This window comes from Cimex lectularius, unplaced genomic scaffold, assembly GCF_000648675.2.
Source record: "Cimex lectularius strain Harlan isolate CLEC.00 unplaced genomic scaffold, Clec_2.1 scaffold31, whole genome shotgun sequence".
NCBI lineage: Eukaryota > Metazoa > Arthropoda > Insecta > Hemiptera > Cimicidae > Cimex > Cimex lectularius.
In genome coordinates this window covers 1,284,036-1,298,198 of record NW_019392645.1, presented here as the reverse complement: position 1 = coordinate 1,298,198, position 14,163 = coordinate 1,284,036, and the positions used below count along the sequence as shown (strand labels likewise).

Sequence of the window (14,163 nt, the reverse complement as noted above, 5' to 3'; positions counted from 1 at the left end):
ATTTTCAGAGAAATGTTTAGATTAAAAGATATCACGATTTTCCGACGCCAGGACGTGATATCTTTCAAAATCGATAAAAAGCGAAATTACTCTGAAATGGTTGAGAATCGGACCATGGACAATATGAACTTTTTTGTTCATTTTAGGGTGAAGAATCTACTGGAGAAGTTTGTAGCACGAGTAGCAATTCACCCTGTATATATCAGAAGATAATATAAAAGAAGATTCAATAAATGTCCCACCATTGTATTACGAACACTGCATCAAAGTATGGTCTTGAAGAAGAAAGAAATTTCAGTTGTTACTGCCAAACTTTCGACCGATTTTGAAGTCATCATCAGGGCAAAATAATCAACGATAGACTACTGTCACAGTCCTTTGCAATGTTGGGACTGAGTCGGTCTTCAAGGAGATTTGAGATTGCCTGTAAAAAACTTAAATATGTCAATCTATAGACATATTTAAGATTGTTTTGCCCAGTTGATGACCTTAAAACAGGTCGAAAGCTTAGCAGTAACAACTGAATTTGCTTTCTTCTTCAAGACCGTTTCTTGATCCAGAGTGTTCGTGAGTGAAAAAAGTGGTCGATATTTCTAATACTGAAAGCTATTGTATTAGCACATTTGCAGTGATTTGTCATAAAGGAAGCTAAAAATGGTTGTATAAAGTTGAAGTTAATACAATTATAAAATAAGTTAAAGTATTTATGAAATTTGCAATTACCACAAAAAAAGATGCCCTCTTTATTTCATTAAGATTATTATACTTTATTACAATTTTCCAAATTATATAAAGTGAGTTTGGTTTAACATATAGATTTTATATATATATATATATATATATATAAATTTTACATTTAACAAATAATAAATTTTCTACCTCCTTTCCTCAAATATCTTCTACAAGAGGAGTACTTTCATTATGAAATAGTACATTTTTAATAGATTTAGGATTTTGTCTAATTTAATACTACCATCTAAATCTTCAGGAATTTGTAATTCTGCAAAGAGTTGTTTTCTAAATAAGTCGTAGGATTTACAGGATATATAGAGTAGGAGGAATGTGTGGAGCTATTATATATAACAAACAAAGTAGATTTGGGAAAATAAAACACCTATCAGAACAAAACATTCCTCTAACAGCAAAGATTAAATATTAGCGATATCCAACAATAGAAAGGGGAGAGACAATCACGATCAATTATCTACTAGAAGAATAAACAAGACGTAGAGATAAATTTGTTAAGTTATCTGCACTCTCACATAGCCCGTGAGTGCATTGAGGGCTGATGGAGAAAATGCCTCCTAACACCCAGACTAATCAAACAGGATCAAACGTCCAATCCAAAGCAACTGACAAGCAAAAAGTAAGCCATTTACATACAGCTTATACAAATTCCAAATTCGCTAAAAACATAACTATATAATACTTCCAGGGGGGGAATAAATTATTTTTTTTATATTTTTTTTTAAAGGAAAATATTTATTATTCATTAAAATAGGATGGCGTTTCTGAGTGTAAGGGTATGTGTAAAGGGCTTTAGGATGAATATTGAAATGCTTTAAAATNTATAAATCATAGGTGGTAAATAGTTAATACCTAAACATTTTATTACAAATATTTCCAGGGATGCTGACTTAACAGTAGCATCCCCTTCTGCCTCCCATTAGCCAAGGGCAATCTTCTCCCTGGTTTCCTATGTGTAACATCATATTAATCAATCTTTTTAAAAAGATAGTTCCTACTCACAGCAAGTTGTTAATGACGAACGGCTTTTTAAAAACCCAAATGTACTTATTCTTAATTAATTAGTACAAAATACTGGTTAATGAGATAGAAATACATAAATGGTGGAGAGTGTGTGTTGTTCAATCTTTTTAAAAAGATAGTTCCTACTCACAGCAAGTTGTTTTCAATGATCTGGATTTCGATTCTACAGCTCATCATCAGGTTGAAGGAACTCTACAAAATATTATAGTTTGGTAATCATAAAGACTTAAATAACTGAATCTATGCACTTTTTTTTTCAAAATGAATATTTTTTTAAACAGCAATGTTATAGTTATATTTACATCAAACATTGGTGTCAGAGGTAGGTAAAAAAGGTAGATCTGAGAAGTATTTTTGATAAAAATCAGAGTAATCATTAATCAGTTTTCATTTGTAGGACAACAGGAAATTTCAATAAATCATCATAATTCTTTATTTATTTAATTACTAAATTACGATAAATGTTTTATAACTTTCCAATGGCTTAATTTATAAAATTATAGGACAGAATAGAATAGGTTTTTATTTACTCTATGGTTTTTCACAATGTTTTCACAATTATTTACAGAGGGTTCTGGTTAGACCTATATACTCTTTCAATAAGTATTTTACACAAATGAATTAGAATTAAAATAAACAGCCAAACTTTCATGGTTAAAAAAAAAAAAGATTCACATATTGAAATAATATTATACTCTTTATGCTATAAAGAAAATTCTTACCACCGATATATATGTACTCGATAAAAATAAATCATCCATCAAGGACGTCTGGAGGCCAGCGATGTCAAAAGTACAGTTCAAAAGTACAGTACAAAATTACAATAAATATTGTTGTGAAACTGTAAGTTTCATAGTTTCTGTAAAAACTCAACTCATTGAATTTTATAACACCTACATATAATATTGTGCTGGTCGGTCAAAGATGGGTTATGTATTGTCCTCATGACATGAGAGAATTTAAGGAAATAACTATGTGAATAAGTAGAAAGAATATAAAAAAGTAGTCTGTAAAAATTGAGTAAGAGTAGAAATAATATAAATAATATATAGCCCTTGTACAGGTTTTTTGATTCACATATTTACTTCCTGGTACTTCTTCCATTCAAGGCATGACCCAGTCACGTTCTCCGTGTGCCAATTATTTCAGTTTTGATTAAAAGTGTTATTCTAGCTGTTATCATTTCAAGAGGCAATATTTACAGTTCAACTATATTTATAATAATTAACAGTTTATTTACACTGTAGCCTAGATAAGAAGTACGTTTATGGCCGATATTCCTAATAAAAAATAATTGGCTGAAGACAGGACAAAAATCTTATACCAAAAAATGAAATGATTTCATTGATTTATTTTTATATTTCCAAGTTTATATCTTGGAATTATATTTCAATTTGTCTTTAAAAAATAAAATAGTGAGTGGATCATTATAATTTAGGAGTCCAGACAGCAAATGTACGGTTTTTCCCCTCTAGATGCTGTATTTGTTGAACGGTTTTTGTAAGATTATTGACTAATCAGTAACGATTGGCTTTTTCCTGGTCAAGATTTTTGGATTTTAATTATTAGTTTTCCTGCTTATCATTTGAGTCATGAGATAACTTACATGTACAGGCCTACTCAGTTAATCACAAACGAAAATGGAACAGAGGACAAAACTGAAAAAAGACAAAGATGTAAGTAATAAAAAATAATAAATAAATATAGTTTTTTATAATTAAAAATATAATTTTATTTATAAAACTAAAACTGTACATGAAGCAGAGTGTTTCTTTAGCCAAACCATATATGTAAGTCTAAAGAATTATACACTCAAAGGCAAAAAAATATTGTTTTAAATTAAAAACTAAAGGACACCTGTATTTTGTTGTTTATTACAAACTATATGTATTTATATTGTTATAATAATTACAATGTACTTATTGTAATGTAAACCAAATTAAACGAGATCAGCAATTCATGAGTTTTTAATAAAAATTATTGAATTAATTGTTTTGAAGAAAATTCACCAAAACACCGTAAAATCATTTAGAGAGAGAGAAAAAATTGTTGGTTAAACTTTAATCTATCATTAAATGATTTTTGTCTTTTTATACACTTACAATTTTTATTTTATTTATTTATTTATTTTTTTGTTTTGACTGTATAAAAACGCCATCCGGTTATTACACAAAGCATTGTAGTTATTTTTATATATTTTAATCAAAAGTTAAAATTATATCATTAAAACAGACCATGAAGTTCATCGATATTACAGCAAATCTGGTTCAATTTGAATTTTATGTATTTCAGACTACATGACACTGATTGTGTATTAATGCCTTCTCCTCATTCTTACAAGCTGCTACTTAAACATAATTTAAAATTATATAACGTTTTCATCAAGTATGATTTAATTGTTTAAGGAAAAAATACTGAAACCAATTTTTCCCTCAAATTGTCTTGAATAAAGTCAATTGTAATTTTGGAGCATTGGTAGCTGCAACTCATCACTGTAAGGTAATGGTCTCGGGTTCGAATTCAGGACCACAGGACATACAAATGGGCTTTTTTTTTTTTTTTTTTTTTTAAATTAAAAAAGCGATGAAATATTACTAATACTATTTGTAAATATTAGTTATAAAAATATTGAAAGAATTTAATTTTTATTTATCTGTCAATTTCAATTAAAAATTCTTATCAATATTTTTCCATTGTGTTCTGTCCTATTATGTTTGCATTTATTCACTTAAGATTATTTCTCAAGGAACAGTTAAAATATGTGGAAGGCTCAACACTAATTGACCCACTTTGTACCCGAGGCAACCCCCAAAAAATCACATTTTCTGACATAACATCAGCATCGTTCAAGATCAAGTCTGGAATTTTTCGCACACCATGCATTGTAAGTATGAAAACGCAAAATTACCAATTTTATGTATTGCCTTTACAAAACTTTCAATTTGTTACAGCGATCTCATTTATCCGAATTGACTGGGATGGATATTTATCTGAAAAAAGATTTTCTCCAGTTCACTGGAAGGTGAATGTTATTTCTAATTTATATAATCTGTAACTAGCAATTGAATTCTCAGTAACCAATAAAAATAATTTTAATTTGTTAATCCCTTCAGATTATTAATTTACTTAAAAAAAATATAAAAAAATAGCTAAGTCATCCTATTAAACATTAAGCTGTTTACAGAGGTTCTGGAATATATTGCATTTTAATTGCAATTATTGAAATCAACTGGATTAATTTTATTTTTTATTATTTTTTTTAAATTTAGTTTTACTTTACTACAAATAACAGTATAGAAATAAAAATGGGAGTGGATTTATTCAATTTTTATTGATATATTTTTTCAAATAACTTGAAAAGTAATCATTTATCATTTAAAATATTATTAATTAAAACTTAATGTAATTTTTTTGTTGAATTCTGTTCACTAATGTCTTTCGAATAGTTTCAAAGAGCGAGGTGCGAGGTATGCCCTTCTGAAGTTGACTAGCGAACAAAAGGCAAAAGGGGTCATATCTGCATCTCTGGGAAATCATGCACTTGCTCTTTCCTACCATGGGAAAAAGCTAGATATCAAAGTAACGGTCGTAATGCCGATGGTCGCTCCAATAATGAAGGTCAGGAGAATTAAATCAAGTAGGTACAATGGCTTTTATTCTCATTGTTCGATTTGTAGATCCAAGCTTGCAAACGGTATGGAGCGGATGTTGTGGTCAAGGGAGACGACATGAAGGAATCCAAACAATACGCTATGACGATGGCACAAGAGAAAGGCTACACCTACATAAATGGGTATGATTTTAATTATTTAATACTTGGGTTAAAAAATGAGTTTAGAAAAAAGTAAACAGTATGGCAACACACAAATATGAACCAATATAGTAGCCCTAAACTTTGACAAGGAAATTGTAAAAGTAACATTTGTCAATAATTTTTTACAAATAGAAGGAACTAATAGTCAATAAGGACTAAGTAAAGTAAATCATAAACCTGCCACTGAAAATGGCAAAATGTTGCGTCTGACAAACCAAACCAGCGGGGAAAGGTATACCAGGATGATCGAAAATGTATAAAATTTTGAAATTCAAATTCAAAGTTCATTGCTCCTCAGACTTCAACAAGAAATCCCATAAATTTTTGTAATTTCTGAATAGACTTGGAATATGTATATTTATTTGCGTTCTTTGTCTTTTTTGTCTATGAGTCTACATACTCCGTTACATGATTTACTGGTCACAACTGAAGCCATAAAAATGTGGTTCTAAAATTTCCCTTTAAAACTTTTTCACGTAATGATGAGTTGGAACTCTTTACTATTTGTTTAGGTATGATCACCCTGACATTATCGCAGGGCAAGGAACTTTGGGGTTGGAGATCGTTGAACAAGTGGACGATATAGATGCAATTGTTGTACCAGTTGGTGGTGGAGGTCTCATAGCTGGGGTCGCCCTGTCTGTGAAAACACTCAATCCCCATATTAAAATAATTGTAAGTATATTTTTTAAATTTACATGTACATAAATATTATTATTTGCTAACTTTGTACTATCAAATTAAATCCTCTTTTGTTAAGGGTGTTGAATCTGACAGATGTCCGAGTTTTTCAAAAGCTTTGAATAAAGGAGAACCAACTGAAGTTGAAATTCGATCGACTCTTGCCGATGGTCTGGCCGTCCCTCTGGTTGGGTATAATGCATTTGCAGCAGCTGCACCTCTGATAGACAAAATGGTGAATACTCTTTGAAATCTTTGGGTTATAAGTTTGTTCCTTTTTGCTGGTTTTATTATTGTAGTTAATCTTTCATTAGTAAAAAAAAAGTTGTACATGTTTTTTAAATTAATGAGTGGATACAAAACGGTCTGGCAATGGATAAGGCCTAACTAAGAGGGAGAGGATATGCAAGGTCCAACCTGTTAGCCTACAAAATAAAATAAGATTTGTATTTTATGATTTAGGTTGTAGTTGAAGAAGAATGGATTGCTATAGCAATTTTGAGGCTGGTTGAACTCGAAAAGTGTGTTGTTGAAGGTGCTGGAGCGAGCGGTCTTGCTGCGATTCTGGCAGGGAAGCTCGATGAACTGAAAGGCAAAAAGTAGGCAGTGAACAAAAAAAAAAAAAAAACCCTTCAGTTTTCTAATTGGCATGAGTTTCTTTCCTAGAATTGTGATACCCCTTTGTGGAGGAAACATTGACACTACAATCTTGGGAAGGTGCTTAGAGAGAGGCCTGGCCGTCGACGGAAGGCTCATAAAATTTTGCGTGACGGTGAGCGACAGGCCTGGAGGTATTTCGGATCTTTGCCAGATAGTTCGTCAGACAGGTGTCTCTATAAAAGACATCATGCATGAAAGGGCGTGGATAACATCAGATGTTTTCAGTGTTCAAGTAAGTAAAATTCAGTGTCACTTTACCAACCACCACAAGATTTTTTAATAACAAAGAAGCGTTGCTAGTCCCTGATCATCCTAATTCACATATTCTCGTTACATTTTATTTAGATCAGCATATGCCTGGATATTATATTGTGATGGTATAAAATTGTAAAGTATTGAAATTGTCTTGCAAAAGTTTTATGTAAAAATTTATTTTGTCATTGTAAAATAAAGTGGCTTATACATAAGATATATTGTATATATATTATGCAGGGTGGGCGACCAAGACCCGAGGGGTTAAATGCCTGGGTAGACTCGTACCCCATCCCTAAAAGGTCCGGGACTTGGTCGGCTCACGTGTCCTGCATAAACCTCTTGGACTTGTTCACAAACCCCAAGATTTTGGACCATTTTATCTCGGGGTGTGATTTGGTGATGTCCTCTCATTCAAAGATTTCAAATCTAGACCTAGCATACCTATCACACTCTGTGAGGTAGTGCCTTGCCGTTTCTTCTTTTATTTCGCAAAAGGGATCTGGTAGGATATCCATTAAGGAGAGGTGTCTTCTCAGTGGGCAGTGGCCGGTCAGGATACCTATCAGCCTCCTAATTCCCTTCCTTGAAATAGAGAACAGCCATTTCAATTCTGTTGGTTTGATCGCCTTAACAAAATCTTTCAATTGCCTGTGTCCAGGGGATAAATTCCACTCCCTAAGGAATTATTTCATGCCCCAGTTTTTGATACTCTCTTTCGCTGTGCTCATAGAGTGAGGTAATACTGGTTGTGACCCGATGACCCTCACGTCATATCCCGACCAGGCACCTCCCCGTAGTCCATCCTGGGCACGGCTGCAGCCGTGGCTAACGCCTGGTGATGTGAGAGTTGGGCCTTCAGGGGTATGTGGTTGCACAACCATCCTGTGTAAGTCCGGAAACGGACATAGGAACAGGCAGCCTTAGACCTTTGATGGTTGTGACCCGACAAACACAGAATTAGAACCTTCTTTGGCTAGGCCATCCGCCTTTTCATTGCCATGGTGTCCTTTATGTGCTGGTATCCAAATAAGGGTTACGTTGTTCTCAAACCTGGAAGAGATCCTATTGATAAGATCTATAGTTTCCTCCACTAGTCGTGAGGTTGACAAATCTTTTTGTAATGCCCTAAGACTAGCCTGACTGTCAGAAAAGATTTTAATATCTTTTCCCTTAATTTTATTTTCCATGTGTTCTACAACACACATTAATGGCCCAGATTTCCGCCTGAAAAACGGAGGTGTTATTGCCAAGAGGGGAGGAGATGCTGATTCCTAATTTTGGTATGTAGATTCCTGCACCACCCCTCTTCCTTTGATAAGTGATCCATTTGTGTAGCAGTCTATGTTACAATGGTCATAATCCAGACTATAATTATAATCACAAGGGGTGACTACCTGAAAGTGCTTTTTCCCCGAAGGGGTTTTAATCTTTTTATCACTAACGCTTAATAATTGACCGTTAACCTTACTCATTAGTTGTAAGATTTTTGAGTGGCCTATGTTATTGCACTTGGATTCCAGCTGCCCTCGCTAATTAATCTGTAGCAGCTGATTAGTGCCCTGACCTTAACCTCAATGTGAAGGGGTGTGGTATTGGTTATGATTTCAAGTGCTAGGGTGGGTGTAGTTGAAAATGCTCCTGTCATCATCAAACAACCTAGTCTTTGAAATGACCTTATTACTATTCCCTTTATTTTCTAGACCTTTCCACCACACTAAAGCTGCAAAAAAGAATCTAGGTAGAATAATTGCGGTATATAGCCATTTGGCTACCCATGGTTTGATGCCCCATGTTTTACCGACAATTCTCCTACATTGTACCATTGATATAGTGCCTTTCTTGTATAAGTTATTAATCAAATTCCTTTCCAATCAAATTTCCTGTCAAGTGTCACATCAAGGAATTTAATGGAATCCACTAACTTTAATTCTATGCCCTGAAATTTAGGGTTGTAAAATTAGCTAATGTTCTTCTCCTACTAAACATTATCAATTCTAGTTTAACAGGATAATTAATCCTCAACCTTTGTCACAACACCACCTATAAAGCAATCCTATGGCGTTTTCCATCAGTAGTGAAAGAGTCAAGGGATCCCTTCCTGTGAGCATTATGGTACAATCATCTGAAAATAATTGACAGTAGAAACCTGAATTATTCAGAAGTTCTATTAAGCTGTTTACATAAAAGAGGTGACAAACAGCCTCCTTTTACATTAATTCTAAGAGTGCTACCACCTAAGCACATATGACCATCCTCCCCTCCAAGTAGGTCTTCACCCATCTAGTAAGGTGATGGTCGACATGTAATTATCTAATGCTGATATAATGCAAGAAGTATCAGCATTATCAAACGCCCCTTGGATATCGAAGAAACAACCTAGTGTATATTCATTATTAAATAATGATTTCTCTATCCTGCCTATTAGTGAGTGCAAGGCAGTTTCCACTGATTTTACTGGTAAGTAGGCAAGCTGATTGGGATGTATCATTTAATTAATTCGTATTAATTCATTAAGTAGGTGTATCCTGTTGAAGGAGGGCAGGGAATATTCCATCCACCCCGGCTGCCTTGTATTTCTTGAAGGAATGTGCCGCCCATTTGTAGGCCTCCCAGGAAATTACCTCATTAGCCTTATTCCAGTTTGGTGTTGGTAGTTCAACTTCAGCTGGGATAGTGGAAGAGTCTGACCTGGGAAAATGAATTCTAGCCATCAGGTTCAGGGTCTCCTCACAGGATGTGGTGAACACCCCATTATCATCCTGTAATAAACCTAAAGGATTAATATAATCCTTTTCCAGAAGTTTAAAAATACGAGAATTTTCCTTAATTGTTTCTGTTTCCAAGCAAAAGTTCCTCCAGGCTTTATGCTTGGTTTTCCCTAACTCTTTTTTATACTCTTTCTTCATGGAGAAATAATCCTTCCAGTATGGTTCAGAGTTCTATTGCAGGGTTTTTTTGTGTAATGCTCTGACCCTTTTCCTTAAACTAGCCAGATCTTTATTCCACTAGTGATGTTGATTCTGGCGCAGTATTTTTCAGGACACGCTTCTACATATGCAGAGTTTATGACCTGTATAATGTTATTAGCAACCTGCTCCAGCTCTGTAACATTAGAAGGAGTAGGTATGCAACCTGTAATATTGTTAATAATATTAGTATAGGTTTCCCAGTTTGTTAGTTTTGGATTCCTAAACCTTATTTTGTTGACTTCTCCTGAGATTTTAAAATCAATGATACAATTATCTGAGGAAATCTTACCTGGTGTCACCTTCCACTCCGTTACCCAATTAGCAATTGGCAGAGAGGCTAGTGATACATCCAATACTTCCCTTCGATTTTTTGTTATAAAAGTGGGAGTGTTGCCTGCATTCAGGATGGATAAATTTCTGCTTAATACAGCTTCCAAGAATGAAATACCTCTTGCATTGTTATCTGTGCTACCCCATGCTAGGTTGTGTGCGTTGACATCACAGCCCAGAATAAGGCCTATATTATAATCGTCGCAATATGATATAAGTTCCTTTTCTGCCTCAGTTGGCCCCCTCATCATGGGGTAAATATGCACTTGCCAAATACAAAGTTGTGTAGCTCCCCCTTCTCCTAAAATCAGTTGATATAGTTATGATGTTCCTAGAACAAAACCTAGTTATAGGGATTGGTTTTAATTCCTTATGGGCCACAATGCAAGCTCTCGGCCTGTCATGCCTAAGATCCTGAAACAGTTCAAAATTTTGATTTTTTAAACTGATTACTTGGCCCCTATAGGTATAGGGTTCCTATATCAAATAAATCAACGTTTGCAGCACAGTCATGTCCCTACCGATTTCGACTGTGACAATCTTACTGTGCTGCATATTAATTTGTGACACCCTGAGAGGTCTCATGAATAATCCATGATACTTACTTGGGGGTTTCGTCTTTTTTTGAACCTGTCCCTGAAGGCAGGTTGAAACGCGGATGTGGACCCAACCTTTCGAGACTTGTAGCGATCCTTATTGTGCTCCAACCTGGATCGCCCTCCTCTCTTACCTCTTTTGCTTTTAAGTTTTAACCAGGGTGAATCCCTCGCCTTTTATCACCCTGTACCTGAGGGGGGGCAACCTTGTCTCTTTCACAGCACTCCAAATTGGTGCTGCCAGAGAGGAAGGATTGCTCTCCATGTTCGTGTTGTCTCTAACTATTGCTTCCGATACTTTTCCACCCATTCGAGTGAAAAAGACACTCGTCAACAGCAGAAAACAACATTCGCCGTAGACACGAGGTTTACAGGCGTGTAACCTCAAGATATATTGTAAGGTAAATATGTATATATTTATATTATAAATACATATACATATTTACATATATCTCATTTAAGCTCTGATTCCATTCAACTTATTAACAAAATGCTTTCTAGCTTGATTAATTTGGCTTCAAACAATGGTCTCAAACCTAAACCCACTGAAATCCCAATTGATTATTATTTACAACACACATCTGCCAACTGAGGATTTCCCTTGCATTAATCTTTGTTGCTCTTTAATACCCTTCTCAAACTAGGTAAAAAAACCTTGGTATGACTTTAATTAAGATTTAATTTATTTATTTTATTTAACTTTAATATATCTTGGGATGTTTATTTAGGCTATGTTGCTAGAAGGGTGAATGGGACTTTAAATCCACTATGGAAATACTAAAACTTAGACTAGCCAAAACTCTTATCTTACCGTTTAACTTATTGCAGTACTATCTACTCTTTTTCGCTTAATCACACTTCTATTTAAAAAAAAAAATTAGAATCCTTTTTAATAATTGCACAAGATTTGTATTAAGTTTACAAAGAAGAGAGCACACATAAGAAGTATGTGTATCAATTTATTTTATTACCTTAAAAACCTATCTCTTATTTACCTTTTTAAAACCAAAAATTAGCTCTGCCCTTTATATTTATTCATTATATTTGATTTTAATTCTAACCATAGTTTAAATATTATAAAAAGCTTGCATCAAGATATAAATAATAACATATCATAATTTAAAGTTTTAGGTTTTTTAAAGAGATTTTATTTTTCTTCATTCTACAGTCAAGTGTGCAGACACGTTAAATCTTGAATTGTTACATATATTTTAAGTTAAATTATTTTTCATTATTTTTATCACAATAAAATGTTTTTCATATAATTTATTTAACTTTAACTTCTATACGTGTATGTATGTATACATTTCTATATTTACCTATTGTATCTAATTAAAATTTTTACTAAATATAATTCTGTTAAATATGAACAAAATACTTTTATTTTTACTTTGTTTTGTAATATTAATTATACATTTTAAAATATGTCATATTAATTTACAATGACAATTTAAAAATTTACAATGACAATGATAAATATGATCTTTTTAGGTATATATTTATATGAAACATTCTTTTAATCTATTTTCTTACTTTGCATTTTGTTTAATACATAAGTAATTATTACTTACTTTTCTTAGTTTTGCTTTTGTATTGTTATATTTTACTTATTGTACATTTCTATATTTAAACATTTTTGTAAATTGGATTAATTCTATTAAAAAATATTATTATTATTATTATTATTATTATAGAGTTGCTAGGGTGCATCTTTGGTCCCCCTTCCGCAGCGTATTAGGTCGGTCTGCCCCTTCAGGTTTTCAGACGTGAAGCTTTCAACTTTTTTGCAAACAATCCATGATTTTACCTAACTAACATGAGTTAACATGATCTTATCGCTACTGTTTTTCTTCTCTCCTTTGTACTTTTCATTTATACCTACTTTTGTCCTTCATACATATTCAAATATGTTAATATCATACAAATTTTGTTTATTTATTATTATTCTTGCATTATATTTTGTAACTTTTTTGTTATTTAATTATGTTATATTTTTCTACACACTGTAAAGAGGCCAAGCCCTATTGTGAAAATGTTTTTTTGATAAACATATTTCTATTTCTATATATGTTAGTATATATAATTATCTATATTTATGTATATTATAAATAAACAGACCATATGCCCATGTACTTACAACTATTTAAATGAAACTAACTGGGCGTCGGTGGCCGCAACGGTATAGGCGTTGACACGGCGTCCATCACTGTAAGGCAAAGGTCCTGGGTTCAAATCCAGCGGCCCTGCATCAAACCCGACATACTTCCAAATGGGCTTTTTTTCAAAAAACCGGCACCCCGAGGGCTGATATAACCTCTGCTGTTGTGAACCCTCGTAAAAAAATGAAACTAGGTGGATGAGTTAGAGTGATTTCTTTCATAGGGCAAATCAGTTATAAATATACATTTACCCTCATGCACAATTCTCATTGCTCGATTTTGTTATGGTTTTCCTTAAATAAACAAAAAATTGTTTTAGGTTACAGTTGTATGTGAAACAATGGACAAAGAGCACACGAAACGGCTTAAAACTGTACTTAATGATAATTATAATACGGTGGTGTACGGAGATATAATGAACCCCTGGACCCAACATACTGAAGATTAAAATCTGAACTCGCTCATATATTTTAATTTTGTATTACAAATATATAAATACATATATTATAGTGATATAGTAATCATTTGTATATTTTTATTTCTGGAATAAATAAAGCAATTATTTTCTATACAAAATATTCAAACATCCCATCAGGCACATTTCTAGTATGAATCAACTTGTTGTACAATCCTCCTTGAGAGAAAAAATAGCAAAAAACTGATCAGTTTGTCCGCATCATTATCCTGTTCTCATCCTTTTCTTTACTATGCTCTAGAAGAACATAGCTTTTGAACGTTGTATGTACCATTAAAGTATATAAAATATTTATATAAGAAAATATACAAAATAGGAAAATTATTTGCCAGAAATTAACCTCTTTTTTTGCTATTTTGTGTATTTTCTTAAAGTAATATTTTATATATTTTAAAGGTACATACGTCATTAAAAAGTCATTATGTTCGTCTTCTTTCAAATAGTCTGTTTGACG

At 32.9% G+C, this 14,163-nt stretch overlaps 1 protein-coding gene across 2 annotated transcripts; it reads left to right on the top strand.

Annotated features, from left to right (window-relative positions):
• Positions 1–1,246: 1,246 nt before the first annotated feature.
• On the top strand, positions 1,247–13,810 carry LOC106670494 (L-threonine dehydratase catabolic TdcB). Of its 2 annotated transcripts, XM_024230423.1 has the most exons (11): positions 1,269–1,366; positions 3,385–3,446; positions 4,517–4,654; positions 4,722–4,792; positions 5,217–5,388; positions 5,448–5,563; positions 6,097–6,259; positions 6,345–6,500; positions 6,728–6,864; positions 6,932–7,157; positions 13,554–13,810. In XM_024230423.1, the coding sequence occupies exons 2-11, from the start codon at positions 3,411–3,413 to the stop codon at positions 13,680–13,682; spliced, it is 1,344 nt and encodes a 447-aa protein (XP_024086191.1). In that variant the 5' UTR covers positions 1,269–1,366; positions 3,385–3,410; the 3' UTR covers positions 13,683–13,810. The 2 variants fall into 2 exon arrangements, with proteins under 2 accessions (XP_024086190.1, XP_024086191.1); XM_024230422.1 differs by lacking the exon at positions 3,385–3,446 and having other exon boundaries at positions 1,247–1,366.
• Positions 13,811–14,163: the final 353 nt, after the last annotated feature.